We start from the raw sequence: 18,157 nt of genomic DNA, 5'->3' as shown, positions 1-18,157 counted from the left end.
ACATTAAACGTAACACTTGTGGCTGAGAAGCTCAGGATTATGCAGCTGCTTCTCGTGAGATAGAAAGAAAATCATTGGGATTGTGTCGTTAGCAGAAGCAGGTGCTTTTCATCACTGCGCTGCTGTTACGTGGCTGCTTTTCTTCAGCTCAGGCTCATGCGGGGATGCTTCAGTTCATGCTGTGCTACTGCTTCTCCTGCTTCTGCTTAAAGCCTGGCATGGAAACAATCATGTGCTCCCTGTTAATGACGCCTGTTAATGTTCCTCTCTCTGTCCACTTCTCTGGTTTGTGGTGCTTCATGGGAGCAGGTGGAGTACAGATTTAAGTTTCCAGGCAGGGGTGAAGGGTTTTTGTTCTCTTTGACGTGCTCCATTCTTGTGTTTCTCATCAGAAATACTCACTTTGGTTTCCTCCTGCTCTCTCTTTCTCCCCATCTTTCCCTGTCTGCAGGGTTCCTGGGGCTCAGGGAAGGATCAGTGCAGTCGAGAGCTCCTGGTCTCCTCAATCTTTGCTGCAGCCAGTCGCAAAAGAAAGAAGTCAAAGGAGAAGCCGCAGCCTAGCAGCTCAGATGACGATCTGGATGCTGTGTTCCCCAAAAAGGAAATCCCTGGCCAGAAGCCGTACCACCACGGCCTCCAGGCTGAGGTGCAGAGCGAGACCCGCCCTAGCCCCAACGCAAAACCCAACGCAAAGCAACCAGTACAAGCAGAGGAGAGGAAAGAGAACGGGAGAAGCGTGGAGCTCACGCCTAAAGCCAAGAGAGAGCATAGAAACTCCTTATTCCTGAAGGAGAAGACTACACCCAGACACCCCTCACCTTCCCCCTCCCCATCCCCAATTATCTCCAGCTACCAAACAGCTCCTCACGGGAAATCCTCCTTGTCGGACCCCCCATCCCAGCTTGATGAAAACACCTCAGACCTCGGGACCATGAGCTCTGGAGCGTCTGTGCCGCGTTCAAGACCGAAAAAGTGGACCGGGGGAGCGTCCGCTGATCTTCCTGCAGGAGGGTGTGTCGGACTGGGAGCAGGTCCGGGGGCGTCCGCCGGTGCAGAGGTGAGCTCCATCACCTCGGACTACTCCACCACTTCTTCCATCACATTCTTGACTGGAGCGGAGTCCAGCGCACTCAGTCCGGAGCTGCAGTGTGGGGAGGAGGCAGATGACGAACGCAGCGAGCTCATTAGCGAGGGACGACCAATGGAGACGGACAGTGAAAGTGACTTCCCGGTGTTTGCCCCGGGCGGAGGCAGCAGCCAGTCTACACCCTGCCCAGAGCAGAGTCTGGAAAAGACTGATTCTAGAGGAGGTGGAGCAGCTGAGGGGAGCACCACCCCAAAAATGGAAGCACGGCGCCTTTTCCCATCACACAGGATGATTGAGTGCGACACCCTCTCCAGAAGGTGGTCCCTGAGACAGAAAACAGACAGTGAATCATCAGTGGAGGGTGTAGCTGGGAGTGGGGAGCGTAGTGAGGGCAGAGCGGAGTCTTCCACCCGGCTCTCCCGAGTCCTGGAGGTGATGAAGAAAGGACGGTCCACAAGCAGCCTCAGCTCGTCCTCACGCAGCGAGTCGGAGCGCTCCGAACCGGCCTGGCACCTTAAGATCACCGAGCGGCTCAAATTCAGGTTACGCACATCTGCTGACGACATGTTCACCCAGAAGAACCGAACTCCAGACGCTCAAGGGAAGAAGAAGAACATCCGCCGGAGGCACACCATGGGCGGGCAGAGAGACTTTGCCGAGCTGGCGGTCATCAACGACTGGAGGGAGCAGGGCGGGGTGGACCAGGCGGCCGAACTGTCAGCTCTGGACCGCCTCAAGCCCAGATGTTCCTCTCAGGACTTCTCCATCCGGGACTGGATCGCTCGAGAGCGGTGCAGAGGCTCTGATCCGAGCGCGGAGGTTGCGCCCAAAGCCGTCCCCGAGGATGATCGTCCAGACGCCCAGGACACAGCTCCCGCAAGACCTCCTCCTTCTGCGTGCCCGCCAGGCGCACAGCCGCTAGCAGGGGAGCATGTTAACGGTAGCGGGCTGCAAGGCAAAAACAAAGGCAGCCTCGGGGCCGACGCTCACCCACACAAACTGTCTGGAGCACAAGTCGTCCGCTCACGGTTCTACCAGTATCTGTGAAACGGCCAGAGTGGTCTCGTCTAGTGTGTTTGTGAGGATTTAAAGAAAAAAAAACACAAGAGAATGAATGCGGAAATGTACGAATGTAGGTATTTTAGCGAAGGTTACTGCACAATATTTTTTCTACAAAGTATACTTTATGTATCTACTGTACATACTGTGTATAGGCTTACATGATTGTTACTGGAATAATGCTGAAGAGATGTTTTATGTATGTAATTCCACTGACTTGTCGGCCATACTGGAACAGACGTGGACAAAAAACTCGGACTTCCTCCTGCAAGATCGAACCCTATTAATGCAAGAATGGGACTTTTTAATGGGACAGAAATGGACTGATTGTGATGCAGCACTACAGGGGTCGACTTTATTACTGAAGAAAGCAGGAGGAAGCCTATTTTTTAAAGGAATCATGGTTCAGTTCTTCCTATTATAAGCGGTATGAAGAATGTATTACTCTCTTTGGACTAACACTAGTTGCTTGTGACAATATTGTCATTTTCAAAACAACATGTATGTGTTTTTTTTTTGCCTGTACTTGAAGTATGTGGATGTAACTGAGGGCTGCTTTCTGAGCTGGGTGCTGTGGGAAGTTTGTTTTTTCACAGTGCAGTCACAACAGCCAGATATTAGCTTGAGCGACTGGAGGATTATTATTATAGTTTTATCAAATAAAGACTGAAAAAAAAAAAACAGTAATGAGATGCTGATACTATAGTATGTAATGCTTGGTACAGTAGTTTTTATTTCCACACTTTGTCCTTTGTTATAGTCCAAAAAGTAAGTTTTTACATATGTGTGAATTTGTTTTTATCTCAAAAAGCAAAAGTGCCTCTTTTATTTTTCTTTTTTTAAACGGTTGTCAAGACGAGAAGAAACTTTCAAAACATTTTTAGGAGAAAATAACCTCACAGGCATTCCAGAGATTTTTTGTTTTGTTTTGTGGTCTTTCCTGTTTGTAGTTTAACTCACAGCGACATCAGAGCAACTTTATGTCAGTGTCTATGTTCCATTATAGTTTTACTTCATTTGCCCCCCCCCCCCGCTGTATTTTTCAAGTGCAGTAAAATGCATGGGCGCTTAAAACCTGGGAGAGAGAAAAACAAACAACAAACTTATCTTTAAGAACTGCATGAGACAATGTTTTCTGAACAGTGAACATCTCGCCTGTGTACAGCAAAACATGGGTGCAATGCCCTCCCTCGACGAACACTGGAAATAAATAATCTTTATTAGATCCTCGTGTCTGTTTGGTGTCGTTGTTTTATACCCTTCAAACATTTGGAAATAATAAAAAGACATCTTGTTCTTAATATTTGCCTAAATGTATTCATGCTCATCCCTTTCTATTTTTACTGAAATGGTCCCGTAGATTTAGTGAAATGTTTTCTACAGAAAATAAACATGCACATAAATTAATATTTGGAGTAAATGTGTGGCTGATGTTAGAAATAGTCCACCACTACAGTTTGGCACTTAATTTTCAAGAGAGGGTTACTTCGGTTGTGCTGATGTACATTATATTTTATTATAGTAGCTTTAAGGTGGGAAACGTGTAAATAAATGTTAGACTTTATATAACAAGCTGCAACCAACCTGCATGTAGTTTTACGTTTACATGTCCTCCATGACGAGCTTGATGATCTTATTTAAGTTAGATTTATTTTCCTCATTATACATAGTTTTAATGCGTGAGAGAGGAAGGGCACATGCTCTTCATTGCATTTGAATGTGCATGATACTTCTATATGACAGTGAACTTGAACCTAGCAGCCAAAGTGGAATTCCACATCAAAAGAAATCACTAAGGTCAGTGAATCTACGAGGATCCTGGAGGTTTTCAATAAATACCTGGGTGTTCGTCGAGAAGAAACTGGCAACTTGCACAGTGTCAGTGAAAGTAAAATGTATTGATGTATTGATTGATTTATTATTAGGTAGATATAAACTACTGCACACTGATAACATATGAAGTATTTAAAGTTACTGCTGTATGTATCAGATTTTATTCTTGCTTTGGCGCCATCTAGTGGTGGCATAAAGAATGATACTGTGGCAAACAGCTATGTACGCCACTTATAATAATATTAATAATATCGATAATACACTTTATTTATATAAATATTGTATAACAGTGCTTTACATTTGAAAGAAAACAAGTTAAAACAATGAAATAAAATCCAGCAAATAAAAGTACAGATAATAAAATGGAATAAGCTTAAAATGCCCCAAAATACAACAAAATAAGATCAAACACATAAAACAGTGGAGGTGAAACAATATGTCAGATTAACTACAGACCGACTTGCATTTGAATTTCAAATTGATCGTTTAAAAGTTGCTATAAACATATAAAATCCGACCAACAGTAACTTGAGAAAAATGTAAATTATAAAACGTTGTTCTGATGAAACTCTGCAGTATTAAAGAAGTACATCAAAATAAAAACATACTGTGTGAACTGAACGAATAAAACACGTCACCGTCATCACAGCGCGCGCTCTCTCACAATGTGGGAATGTGCGCGTGAGGGCAATTTACCTAACGAGCTGCCTCGTGCTGTGGGAATGACATAACGTGAGCGTGAACACTCCTTGTGTGTGTGTGTGTGTGTGTGTTTGTCCGGAGAGCGCGAGACAGTTATTATCAGCAGCAGCAGCAGCAGCAGCAGCTCCAGACCTCCAGCTGACCCCTTCACACCTCAGGTAAGAACGTCTTTATGGCTGATGGCAATTATACTGAAATGGAGCTTTAACAAGATAAATGCTTTTAGTTAACTCCTTTTAAACGCTGATTTTTATTTACACCACAACTTGTTTTCCACTTGGTTTTATCCTCTCGGATCCTAAACTAGCCTTTTATAATATAATCTATAACATAATCTATAGTAATTATATAATTATATTATATTTCGACATTCGGCTGAAGTCCCTTGAAAATCTATTCAATTTAATGTTTGTTGTTACACAGTAGTCACTCCTGCTGAAAAGAAGCAGCCTATTGGCCTGTGTGCAGGCGCAGGTGTTATGTGAAACCAGAGGAACAGGTGTGGCAGCATGTGTTGTGCAAAAGAGACAAAAGAAGATGCAAAGAGACAAAAGAAAAAAAAATGAAAGAGTTTTCTGGCATGTGTTTCTCTCCTATCTTATTTCACAAAACCATGAACTCCCAGTCAACTATTGTGAATCTCTATAGGGAGCAATAGACACTAAAATGCAAATACTTTCAGGTATGTGAAAGTAGCCAACACCCTCCCTGGACTGAAGTTAGGAGGTAACTCAACCCAAAAATGAAATCAATCGCTTTACTGCTTGGTTGTGATCGACACATTGTCATTAATCCAAAATAAAAACGCAAATAGTACAAAAATCAACCAATATGTTCCTACACAAAGTCACTGAATAAACTTTATATTACTTTCTTTTAACAAGAATTACCCTACAGCTGTGGTATAAAACATTTCGCTAACAGTTTTTAATTTTTATACATTTTAATCTCTCTCACACTATTTACTAGCTTTATTTAGACCTACATCATTGTAGTCCATTATTTCTGAGGGGGGTTACACAAAGAAAGATTTAATGTTGTTACATTTGGTCAGTTACTGTTTTCTCTCGTTGGTGTTGGTACATTATTTCTTTATTTCCTCCACTGATTTAACATCGTACTCCTACAACACTGTCTGACTGGTGATGGACAGTAATAAGGAATGAACCAGATATATTGTCTTTATTTACTCCTGATCAAAACGTTTCCCACAATGCAATGTAGTTTGAGTTGTTTGATTTTAATCTAAAGTTTAAAGTTTATTCTTGACATTTTATTCTCAAAATGTAAAATAAAATAAATCTTCGTCCTCATGCCTGGCCCGAAGGACATTTATCCGACTTTGTGCAGCTTTATACAACTTTCTCACATATGCAGTAGTGCTCCTGAACACCTGTAGACTTTGATATGAGTTCCCCCTTTAATTTCTGCCCCCCCCCTCCATCCTGAAGGAACAATGTCCGCCGTCTACCTCCTCCTCCTGCTGCTCCCCCTGGTGGCAGCGCAGACCTATCACTGGGGCCCCTGTCCTTCTCCTAAGGTGCAGCCCAACTTCAACCTTCAGCAGGTAAATGCAGATAAAAACATGCGTTCGTTCACGCACAGTCAACACTGAGCTGCGCAGAAGTAACGGACCCTCTCTGTTGACAGTACCTGGGCAGGTGGTATGAGATCGAGAAGCTCCCTGCTTCCTTCGAGAGAGGAAAGTGCATCGAGGCCAACTACGCCGTCAGGAAAGATGGTACCATCCAGGTACTGAACTCTCAGTTCTAGTGAGTATTTTTATTTCTACTAGTTGCAGCTCTGTACGACTTTTCCATCTGACCTCAGTTTTTTTTATTTCTGTCTGTTAAAGGAACAGTTTAACATTTTGGGAAATACGCTGGTTCGCTTTCTTGCTTCTCTCATTACAGGCAGCAGCCAGTTAGCTTAGCTTAGCATAAGAACAGGGGAAACATGGCTCTTTCCGAAGGTCATAAATAGCACCTCTAATGCTCACTAATTATCCTTAAAGTCCCAGGCTGCGTTTTTGTACTACTTCCATTTATCAGCCTTTTATCAGTTTCTTATTAGCTTCAAATATGGATGTGTTGCACATTTTACTTTTTCAGAATAACCAGGACAATTTGAATCTGTATTCGATGTGAATAGCTGCATTTATGATGGATTTTATATACACATGAAGAATTTAGGTTCGCCTTGATAAACATTTTACAAAATGAGTTTTACTTGAATTGTGGAGTCAAATATGAGAGCTCATCACAGAACAGTAACACGACCAGTCAGTGACGTGTGTGAGGTTTTTGGTGAAAGTGACACAACATAACTTATAAGTACAATAGGCAAAAATTGATAAAGTAACTTTTACTCAGGTTATACTCAAATCAAAACAAATGTACTCAAATCACTGATCTTTCTGACTTCATGGGGGTCAAGGCTCAACACACACCTAGAATATAAATTATTTACAAAAGCATCATAATCAATAAATAACACAGACAACTATTCATTGAGTTCTTTACAGCCTTTTCTGCCATTAAGTAGAATGGGACACACCCAAACTTTGATGCTCACATGTCGGTTGGATCATAATAACACACAAGGAGGAGTTACAAGCAGGCATGATAACTCATTATCATTTACTCATAAATGATTATATTATATAATCAAATATTTGTTATGTGAACCCTGAACTCTGACTGGAGGACTTTTGTCTTTTACAGTTTGTATAAAACTCGGTGTATGCTGGGAGATGGTAGACAATCTGTCTTTCTGATTGATGTGATCGTGTGTTATTGGTTGATTGGTTTGGTGTAATAATTGTTTCTCCGTCTCTCTCTCTCAGTAAGGACAAGGTGAGGGTAGCAGAAGGGACAGCAGTGATTCCAGACCCGAGAGAACCTGCCAAACTTGGAGTCGGCTTCTCGTATTGTGAGCGCTCTTCTTCATCCTTATCCTCCTCTCGTGTTTTGTTTTTGTCATCTTTGCTGTTGTCTTCTTATTTTGTTTAGAGATAATAATGTTTTATAATTATATTAGCAAAATCTATATACAGTTCCTTACAAAAATGTACAAAAAGACAGAAAATTGAACAGAAATAACAATTTTTTGCATCGCAGACTTTCCACTCCACTGAGCTTAATTGAGCACCTCATACCTCGTGAATGATGATATAACGGCTGACACATGATGCAGCTGCCTCAGTGCATTTGTAATGTCTGCCTGTCTGTCTGCAAAACATGTGAGTCATCTATTCTGGTCCAACTAGTTATCAGTAGATGTTTACGTCTCTTTTTCAGCCAACTTGAGCTTTATGGGTTCATGGTTCAAGTCTGACTTCTCAGGCAGGACTTAACATTAGTTAAGATTGTTAAGATTTTAAAACTTTGATGGATTGTCGGTTGGTCCGTCCACTTTGGTCCAGACTGAAATATCTAATATATATATATATATATATATAATATATAAAACAACTATTGGATGGATTGCCTCTGACTTTTCACTTTGCGCCACCATGAGGTTCACGTTTGTGTTTTTGAGTGAACTTTCTCAATGGATTGCCATGAAATTTGGTACAAATATTTATGTTCCCTTCAGGATGAATTGTTATTACTTTGGTGATCCTGACTTTTCATCTAGCGCCATCATCAGGTCAATATTTTAATTGTCCAATATGGTTTATGACCAAAATATCTGCAAAACAGACGACATTCCCATCAGCCTCAGCTGCACTTTATGTTTAGTGCTAATAACCAAATGTTAGCAAGCTAACATGCTAAACTAAGATGGTGAACACGATACGCATTATACCTGCTTAGCATCTGCTTGTTAGCATCGTCAATGTGAGCGTGTTAACATGCTGACACAAGCATTTAGCTAGCATGGCTGTAGACTCATAGTCTTGTGTATTTATATACTGTTCATCAGTATGCAGATGATACTCGTATTTATCAAGGCTTTGATCTGAATGGAAATGTTTTGATGCAATTTTAAAACAACCTAAGCACGCATGTCTCAGTTAGCATACTCAAACTTAATCAAAACTGTTTAATTTGGATTATTGTAATTCTTTGTACTAAAAATCAAACAAAAAACACAGCACATATTAGCATGGCTCCTTGTTAAATCCACTGTAAATTCGTTTTTCTCCATGTGTGGATCATTACACATTTAAAAAGGTGCATTTTGAATCAACACGATCAAGATCAAGTTAGCCAAAGCAGCATCATGTTTTGCATTGATTTATTTTGTAAATCAATGTATAAACTCTGCTCTAGAAGTATGATGTATAGTCACTCATCAAGATCATCTCTCTTATGTCTCTGACTTTTTCTCCCAGTTGCTCCCTATGGCCCCTACTGGGTTCTGACCACCGACTACACCAGCCTGTCCGTCGTGTATTCTTGCACCGACATCCTCCGGCTGTTTCGCATCGAATACGCCTGGATCCTCAGTCGGTCGCGCTTCCCGACTCCAGATACCGTGCAGTACGCCAAACAGCTGCTGATGAAAGAAGGAATCGAACTGTGCAAGATGAAGGTCACAGACCAGACGGGCTGCAAGGATAACTAGGGCTTCCTGGAGACTCCCACTCATTGCACTGTAACAGTCACAGCACTCTGATGAGACAAACATACAGGACAAATATTTTTCATTGCTAATTCCAAGTTACAACAGGATGCAGTTTTTGATCTGATTGATTTGAAGGTGGTTCAGTTCTCTTGCCTCTTTGTCAGTATCTTTAATTTTATTGGAACCATAAACAACTCATCAAATCCCACAATACCACATCCACAACTGCTGCTGCCTTTCATTTTCTGCATTTTAAAGATTCTGTTCAGAAAAAATAAAAGTATCCAGCTAATAACAAAATCTACACTTAAATGATAAAAGAAAGAAATAATTACTCTCATCATTTGATTAATGTTGTGGAATGTAACTCCTTTTGTAATTCAAGCAAATGTATTTTATATTGTACTACAATGATGTTATATCCCTAAATCCCTAAATCTGTGATACAGACATGAAAACTAAAATAGATTTTTATATTTTAATTCTGTAGTTACTTTAAAGATGGAGCAAATGGAAGTTACTTGTTCGTTGTCAATATATCATGTTTTGATATTCTAGCAGGACATGTTACAGTACGTAAACAAGCCTATTTGTGGTGGTGGCAAAAAGCAGGGGGGTGAGCTCTATGTTTATTAAAGCTATATTCATTAAGCAGTTCGTGATTGGACTCTAATCATTTATCTGATGATACTGACTCTTAACAACGACAAGACAGCAGGAATCAAATACTTTCTCTCCAACGTGAGAAGATATCAAAAAGCTCCACAGTTGTTATTATTACTGTGGGGAAGAAAAAAAGTTATACAGCCAGCGGCTGCTCATTGACCAATAGCAGAAAAGTCAAGCTGAACAGCGCAGCTCTCTGCTCTGATTGTGAAGCACACACAAATAAACAAGCCAACACTGATTTGTGATTTGAAACGTCTCCGGTGGCAAAGAGTTGTATTCAAATTGGTTTGTCTGAACATCTTTTACTCTAATCTCCTTCCCCAGATAAAGTTTTGTAACGAGATACTGACAAATATGCACTGACAAATTAATTCTCAGTTAAGTGTTAATCAATGTAACATCATGAGTGAGAGGGTAATATGTGCACCGACAGGACACCTGAAGATATCGAGGAAGGACTTCTCTGTGTAAATACAGTATAATCTGGGCATGGCTTGGCTATGTGTGTGTGTGTGTGTGTGTGTGTGTGTGTGTGTGTGTGCATGTGTGTGTGAGTGTGGTGGAGGTCCGCTGGCTCTTCCTCTGCTGAGCCCCACAGACCACAGTCAACCAGCAGATGAACAGCAGCATCTCTCTGCACGGCTTCACAAACCACTCACAGGTAAACATCAGCTAAACTTTCACTCATCTTACCATCATTTTACTCACAGAATAATGGTAAACTACAAGAAAAGAGTTGTTGTTTTTTAGGAATTTGGGATTATCATATTGCACATATGGAGACTGTACTGACAGGCTGACCATTGGATTAAAACCTACAGGTGTTCTTGTTCATTTAGCAGGGCAGGATGAAGCTGTTGGTGTGGCTCAGTGTTCTCCTCTGCCTCTTTGCTTGTCATCTCAGCGGTGAGTTTCTCTCTCTTTTTTAATCTGTAAATTATACTCCAGGTTTAATAGCTTAGTTTGAACAGTAAACACATGTAGTGGTGAAGGAAGAAAACCCAATATGATGTATGCAGGCATAAAGGCTTATCATCTAAATAGCTGTGTACAAGTCATTCACCCAGATGTGACGGTGCTGCGTCTAAAGGAGAGTATTTGTTTTTGGTGACTGCATGTGCACAAAGAGGACTCTGTGTGTGTGTGTGTGTGTGTGTGTGTGAAATGGTCAGCAAAAAAATGTAGGGGGGGCAGGTATCCTGCACTCCTCTGGGAGAAAGCTCAGTTTTCTGTGCTTGAATCCCGTCTTTGTGCTTGGGAAGCCTTGGAATGCTCGGGAATGTTTATTTTTCTTCTTCTCTCTCTCCTCACAGAGGCCAGAGTCATCCCAGAAGGAGGTAACACATCTCTTTTTAGATGCCTTCATTTTTTGCAACAAACACACAATACCTCAGATATTATAGATATTTTTTCCATCTCTTGCACTTCCTCTTCTGTTCTATTTAATTCAACCACTCGACATCCTAAAGTGAATAAGCTTCGTCTTTCTTTTCTACTGTTATGAACACATTTTAGACACACAGAAAATATCCACTGAAGACTTTGACACAAATGGCTTCAAGCTGAATAATGCACACATAAATAATATAATGCTCCAAAACGAATTGTTTTGTAAATTCAAGATACATACAGTATGTTCCTTTTTGAAATGATGGTACAAAATCAAAATCATTTCCAAAGCTGACTTAAAAAGGTTATTATCTTCGCCATTATACTGTATGATATTATAAAAACATTACCAGAATTTGAAGGGAATTTTAATTTACTATCTGTCAGTCAGTAAAATGTTTATATATCAGTCGAGTTATAACTGAGTTGTGACAGAAAAAACTGCCTCAGCTGTAAATGTAAAGTACTGGTGTTAGTACGTCATCATCAGTTCATCAACAACAGAAGCCTCAGTGGACCAGAATGCATTGCAATCACTAACCATTTTGAATTTGAGGTGCAGCTCACTTTCTCTTGAGTGGAAAAACTTGCTCTTCTTCTCTTTTCACATATAAGCTAAAAGTTCACACCCCTTCTCCGAGGGTTGTGCAAAGGTATTCTGGGAATTTGTCAATATGCTCACTGAACAAACTGAACCTGAATGTTAGGCATATTTAGAGAAGGTGGGAACAGTCTAATAACTGGTGGAAAGTGATTTTCTCCTGTGACCTGCTGTGTGTCTTTAGTGCCGTATGATGAACCACCAGCTGTTCCCTACTGGCCCTACTCCACCTCCGACTTCTGGAACTACATTGAATACTTCAGATCCATCGGCGCCTACAACCACATCAACGAGATGGCCCGGGCCTTCTTCGCCCACCAGCACCTCGGGAACACCCTGGGATACGAGACCAATGAGGGACATGAACACTGAAAGGAGGGCTAGAAGGAACCAGGAGGGGCCAGAAGAGGGCTGTTGAGATATCCTGAGTAAATAAAAAGGAATGCATTTCTTACTTTGACAGAAATGCAAGAAATTGAATGAGTGAAGGAAAGGTATAGCACGGCAAGTGTTTGTAGCGTAGTCATACATATAGAATACAAATGTAGAGTATGTAGCCCCTTTTGTGGGATTGTATAATATCTTCATGTAATAAATAAAACATTTTCTAAACATGGAAGGATGTCTAGAAAATGTCTTCTTTCTTTAATTCTTCTCAACCTTTTCTCTAATCTTATTTGGTGGTTTTTTATAATGGTTGCCAGCTACAACAATAAAATGCTGTGTACACATTGATGCATCAGTATTAACAATCTAATAATGTCATACATAATAATAAATCAGTCATAGGGGCCATTTTACTGGAGAGTGATGCTGTGAGTATACAATGGATTTATGTTGTTGTATTACTTAAAATATCTGAATATTCCTTCCACCACTGATATGGTCACATATTTCCATGGTTAATATTGCTAAAATGAATTTCCTTAATTGTTCCGGAGAAAAACTGCTCCTATAACAGCTTTTAAAGAGCGGACTAATTGCGACCAGCTAGTAGAGCCAGCCGAGCCCACTTCAGTGTTGCACACGTTTGTTTTGTTTTCGTGTGATAAGAAGCTAGTCATCCTAGCTAGCCACAAACAACATATTTTAAACCAAGTCCTGTTGAACTAATACCAAAACATAATGAAACCCGCAGTGGACGAGATGTTCCCTGAAGGAGCCGGACCTTACGTGGATCTGGACGAGGTGGGTTTAACTGATTCGGAGCGAAAATACCAACATAATCGTCAAAACACCGGCTAATGCTAGCTAGCTTAGCCACGTAACGTAGTTAGAATGTAGCTAGCATAATTCCAGCTAACAACGTTTTGAAAGTAATGCTCTCAGCCTTTGGGTGACAGTTTTTTTTAATACCACTATGACATTAATAACATCGTTCAGCTCACGCTTATTTGTTCCTAACATGAAATACATCAGGAGTAGTGTCGAGGCTCAAGTCAAGGAGGTCTCAATCTGGATCTCAATTTTTAAACGGTACATTTTACAGTCAAGTCTCCCCTCCAAATATGAAGCGAAATATTTAAGCACATGTCTGTATATATAAAGGAAGTCCACAACTTTTTGAAGTTAAAATCAGAAGTTATATATTCCTACTCTGCATGATTGAAGCACCAGCATCTTATTGAAGGGTATCTATTACTGCACTGTATTATTCAACAACTAGCTATTCCCCTTCCGCGTTTTCAGAGATGATTAGACTGACCGCCTCTACATCTCCCTGTATTTAATGTGTAACTGAACGTGCACATTGTCTACCATTTAAATTAACACATTTTTCTTCTACACTCCAGTTACAGTGTTGATTGTGGGGTACTTTGAATGAGAAATTATTATTATTATTACTATTATTATTATTAAGTGTCATGTATCCTGTTATCATATTGTCCCCTAGTAGCTTCTCTGAATATTGACTATGTCATCTAATGCCATAAATTGGGCTGTACTGCTCTGTGTTAACAGGCAGGAGGCAGCAGCGGCCTGCTAATGGACCTGGCAGCCAATGAAAAAGCAGTGCACTCTGATTTCTTTAACGGTAAGCCACAGTTTTCTCTTTATCAGTCACTGTAAAGAATATGTGCACCACTTAAGTCACATGTCAGCAGGACTGTGTTCAGCAGAAATGAAACAGAAATCATCTTTTTTTTGTCGTGCTTTTATCCAGTGTGACAACCTGTCGAGCATAAATTCCTTGATACTTATCATGACCGAAGTTAACATGATCAAAGCCACATCGCATGTTGCAGCAAAAGCGGCAGCAAAATACTCCATTGTGCCTCTGAAAGGATCATATCAGACTTAGAAGTGTGAGGTGAAGAAGTAAAACGCCTCTAGTGCCTAGTTGTGTGTGGGTAACTAAAGCAAGTGCACCATTATGATTTGTTTCCATCAGTCTTCTTGCTTTATTGCCCACATTTGTCAGCAGACACTGAGGATTTTAGACATGAATGGAGGTGTTTACAGGCATTTAAGTTAACCTGAACGTTCCTGGTTTTTGGATGTAGACATTTTCAACATCACGTAAATAAGAAACCCAGTTCTTCTTTTTAATGATTCGCAGAAACCTGGTTAACACACATGGATGTCTTTTAGAGGAACCTCATCATCTGGCCATGTAAAGCATTCTTTTAAACTTAAACTGAACGAAACTGTAAGCTGAGACACATGACTGAACTGTTCAAACACACGTACACAGTAAAATACAAAAGCTCCAATAACTAGCAGCATCACATCAATAGGAAAGTTTCTTATGTAACATATTAACTTAAATGCACTTAAAATATTAAAAAGGTTAAAGAGGAGAAAATCACATTATTGACTAACTGCATGGAAACTGGGAAATGTGCTTACGCTTAAACCCCAGTGTCTTGCCTCAACCACATTGTCTTCTCAAATTAACCCTCAAAAATCCCGTAGTTCCCCTGTAAACACCAGTTTCTGTGTGAGCCGGCCCGCACATAAACACATACACGGAGGGCGCACGAAAAGCACGAAGCTAATCTGTTTTCCTTCTTGCAGAGTCGGCTGCAGGCAAAACAATTTTGGCTCAGCAGCACATGACCTAGAAAGAAAAGAGCTGATTGTTAAAAAGGAGGGAATGAAAGAAGTAAAAAAGAGGAGGATGGTAAAGTGAGTTTATTGCTGCTGTGAGACTGAAACTCAGCGGGACACCTCGCCAGTCAGCTGCTTTAAAACACACACACATATACGCACTCCTTTAGATCACTTGGGTTGTAAACACTTAAAACTGCCATTCTGTGAATTCTCATGTATGGCGCGTCCTAGCTCGTGGCGCTAACAGGTATTTAAGGGCCCTTCATGCTAGTAATGAACGCACTCAGAGTATTGTAATGTCGTGTTTCATTCGTAAATACACACAGACTGACATACAGTATGTGTCCAAAATGATGCAACTTATAATGTAGTGCTTTTTAAGTGGCTGCAGATGAGGCACTAATGGAGCGCTATAGCTGTAGCCACTCGTCTTTTCACGTCTTTGCACTGGACACTTCTGCTAATAAGAATCAGGATTTAACACTGTGTTCTTGGGGGCAGAGGTCCTGTTCTTTATCATGTAAGAAGTGAACATGACATGTTAAAGAGTTCGGTGTGATTATAGTAGTATATATATGGTGATAATTTAAGAGCATTGTTTGATCTCAAAGCGACTTTGCCCTTTGGTGGGGCTCCGTAAGCTAAGGTGGAGGTGTCCCTCTGCCTCTGACGCGTACATGACAATGTAATGTTAAGCCGTGTTAAAAGGTCATCTGAACACATGGGCAATGTTTTTTTTTAGACCACGTTGTGAAAATATTGTAAAAGAAGACTCCTATTCACTGGTGCTGCAGTGTACAGTGTTGGCAGTTGCAAGGAGTTATGGGTAGCCAAGGGGCAAGCTGTTTGACTTGTAAACTGTCCCTTATTAGGCAAAACATAGGAATGTTCTGTTCCTGGAAACAGCAAAGACATGAAAGAAAGAGTTGCTCAAAGCTGGTGCTCAATCAGTTTCAGCCTATAGACATCCTGGCTGGGATGACAGATTTATGTTAATATCTACGAGTCAAGTCGACATAACGTTTAACTAAATAGCCTTTATAAATCCTCAAGGAATATTTCAGTATATTCTCCAGCAGTTACGGCCTATAACGAATGCCTTGCAGCACACACATCAAACTATTTACATCAGACTCACAGCTTTTGATACAAAGATGTCAGTTTGTCAAAGTAGGGCTGAACAATTCATCAAAATATCACCAAAATCACAATATGGCCAAGTTCAATATCCAAACAGCAGGATCTGCGGATGTTTTGATAAAGGGTTAGACATCGAAGACATCATTCTGGACTCGGTTGCAGTCAGACTGGTTGGTCATGCTTTGAAATCTTTACAAAGTAAAAGACTGGATTGAACTAATTCTAACCCTCGTTCTCGTCTCTTTTGTCTCTTTTCTTTCCATCTCGTATTCTCTCCTTTTACACCTGCAGACTTTGAGGATCTGTTCGACGACGATGACCTGCAGTGACGACAGCATCTGAACACCTGTGTGCTTCTGTGAACGTGTACATAAGAAAATGAAAATGGCCTTCTTCTGACTACAAGTTCCCTTTTATTTGTACAGCCCCCCCCCCAACTCCGACATGTCACTCACCACCATACTGAAATAAAGACTTTTTCGTTTTTACAAAAAGAAGCTGTCTTGGTGAACCAGGTGTCTGTGAATTCTGAGAATCCCTCACATTCCAGCTTTAGAGAAAATTATGAGTATGGTTTTGGCGGCGTCGTGTTTGAATCTGCTCTCGGCTGGATTGTAGGTTTGCGTGCGCCACGAAACACCTGTTGGCACGCGTTAATTACATACGAGATACAGTGTTAACATGACCACTAAATGTTCAGTCGGGACACGATGGGACAGGAAACGGGCCGCAAAAATGCGAAGAAATGCAGAGAACATAAAGCGTTCTCGTTCGGGTGCAGACTCAGGCAGTTAAATGATGAATAATGAAGACTATAAAGATGCAGGCAGGGATCATAAACAAGGAAAAACAATCATTTATTTACACCATGCATGTGCATTAGAACTGTATACATATTGCAGAATTTACCACAGAGACACAAAGAAGTGCTGTTCAGGGCGGGTGATTACAGTTTAAAGAAGTTACAGTCTGTGGCCAAAAGCATGTGGACGCCCCAACATGACACTTTTATGTGATTCTTGAACGTCTCATTCTGAACCTGTGGGCTTTAATCTGCTGCTAGAACATCCTCCGCTCATATAGGAAGGTTTCCCACATCATTTACAAGTACATTTACTCAAGTACTGTACTGTACTCGGGTGCAATTTTGAGGTACTTTTTATGCAACTTTATACTTGTACTCAACTACGTTTTAGAGGGAAATATACTTTTTTTTTTTTTTTTACTCCACTACATTTATTTGAAAGCTTTAGTTAGCAGTTACTTTGCAGATTGAAATGAACTCAAAATATAAACAAATAAATTCTGATGTATTATTACAGATACAGTACAGTCATTGTAATCCTGTAGTTTAATATATATTTTGCTGAAATGGGTCATTCTGCATCATGAGTACTTTTACTGTTGGTACTTAAAGTGCATTTTGCTTCTAATACTTTTGTCATTTTGAATGCAGGACCTGTAACAGAGTATTTCTACACTGTGGTACTTTTACTTAATTAAAAGGTCTGAGCATACAACAATATTTTAGACAAAGAGCCTGAAAACATTTTCTCAACCAGCTTCTTACGATGTGCGCGAGTTCAGACGTATTTTAATTCAAATGTGATTACAGTTGTTTGAACAGATTTAAGTGATGGTGGGGTTTGATGAGTTTTCGAGTGTTAAATTCTTGATAAGTTTTAACTTTGATGCTTATTTAGTCATGAATATTTAACATTTAAATTTGGGCCCAAATATACTTTGACTGTACTTTAACAATGCGTCTCAGCTGAGATACAATAGGGAAATAAAGAAGTTTAGTCTCTGGCTCTTACGTGAGCTCAGCGTTCAGATGTCGGTCACATCCAGAAATAAGAGAAAAGAGAATCCTCTAAAATTATACTAAGATAATATTGAAAAACTAATTTTGTCCTCAACAAACATGATTTATTTTGGAGTTAAATCACTTTTGGTGTGAAAAAGCAGACATTTTCTTTAAGTGAAAATCTCAATTTCTGCATAAACTAATAAGACGTCCTCAGAAGTCGGGCCTGGACTCAAACCTCATG

General features: G+C 40.4%; 4 protein-coding genes across 4 annotated transcripts in view; all 4 read left to right on the top strand.

Annotated features, from left to right (window-relative positions):
* The window catches only part of arhgap21a (Rho GTPase activating protein 21a), a 41,432-nt gene extending 38,061 nt beyond the window's left edge, over nt 1-3,371 (top strand). The window contains exon 25 of the mRNA XM_070927954.1: nt 452-3,371. Within this exon, the coding sequence (XP_070784055.1) occupies nt 452-2,134 (1,683 nt within the window). The 3' untranslated portion in view covers nt 2,135-3,371. The remainder of the gene's footprint in view (nt 1-451) is intronic.
* Nucleotides 3,372-4,773: 1,402 nt separating this feature from the next.
* apodb (apolipoprotein Db) lies at nt 4,774-9,908 on the top strand. The gene is made up of 5 exons (XM_070928178.1): nt 4,774-4,839; nt 6,133-6,248; nt 6,332-6,453; nt 7,527-7,612; nt 9,021-9,908. Exons 2-5 carry the CDS (start codon nt 6,138-6,140, stop codon nt 9,251-9,253), a joined length of 552 nt encoding a protein of 183 aa, XP_070784279.1. The 5' UTR covers nt 4,774-4,839; nt 6,133-6,137; the 3' UTR covers nt 9,254-9,908.
* A 630-nt stretch (nt 9,909-10,538) lies between these two features.
* otos (otospiralin) lies at nt 10,539-12,395 on the top strand. Its single transcript, XM_070928490.1, has 4 exons — nt 10,539-10,583; nt 10,762-10,828; nt 11,236-11,259; nt 12,097-12,395. The coding sequence occupies exons 1-4, from the start codon at nt 10,539-10,541 to the stop codon at nt 12,282-12,284; spliced, it is 324 nt and encodes a 107-aa protein (XP_070784591.1). The 3' UTR covers nt 12,285-12,395.
* A 561-nt stretch (nt 12,396-12,956) lies between these two features.
* On the top strand, nt 12,957-16,603 carry cops9 (COP9 signalosome subunit 9). The gene is made up of 3 exons (XM_070928355.1): nt 12,957-13,100; nt 13,875-13,947; nt 16,398-16,603. Exons 1-3 carry the CDS (start codon nt 13,038-13,040, stop codon nt 16,433-16,435), a joined length of 174 nt encoding a protein of 57 aa, XP_070784456.1. The 5' UTR covers nt 12,957-13,037; the 3' UTR covers nt 16,436-16,603.
* Nucleotides 16,604-18,157: the final 1,554 nt, after the last annotated feature.

The sequence above is a fragment of the Enoplosus armatus genome, chromosome 21, assembly GCF_043641665.1.
Source record: "Enoplosus armatus isolate fEnoArm2 chromosome 21, fEnoArm2.hap1, whole genome shotgun sequence".
In the NCBI taxonomy this organism is placed as follows: domain Eukaryota; kingdom Metazoa; phylum Chordata; class Actinopteri; order Centrarchiformes; family Enoplosidae; genus Enoplosus; species Enoplosus armatus.
Note: the sequence above shows the minus strand (reverse complement) of the source record. Positions and strands in the feature narration are given on the sequence as shown.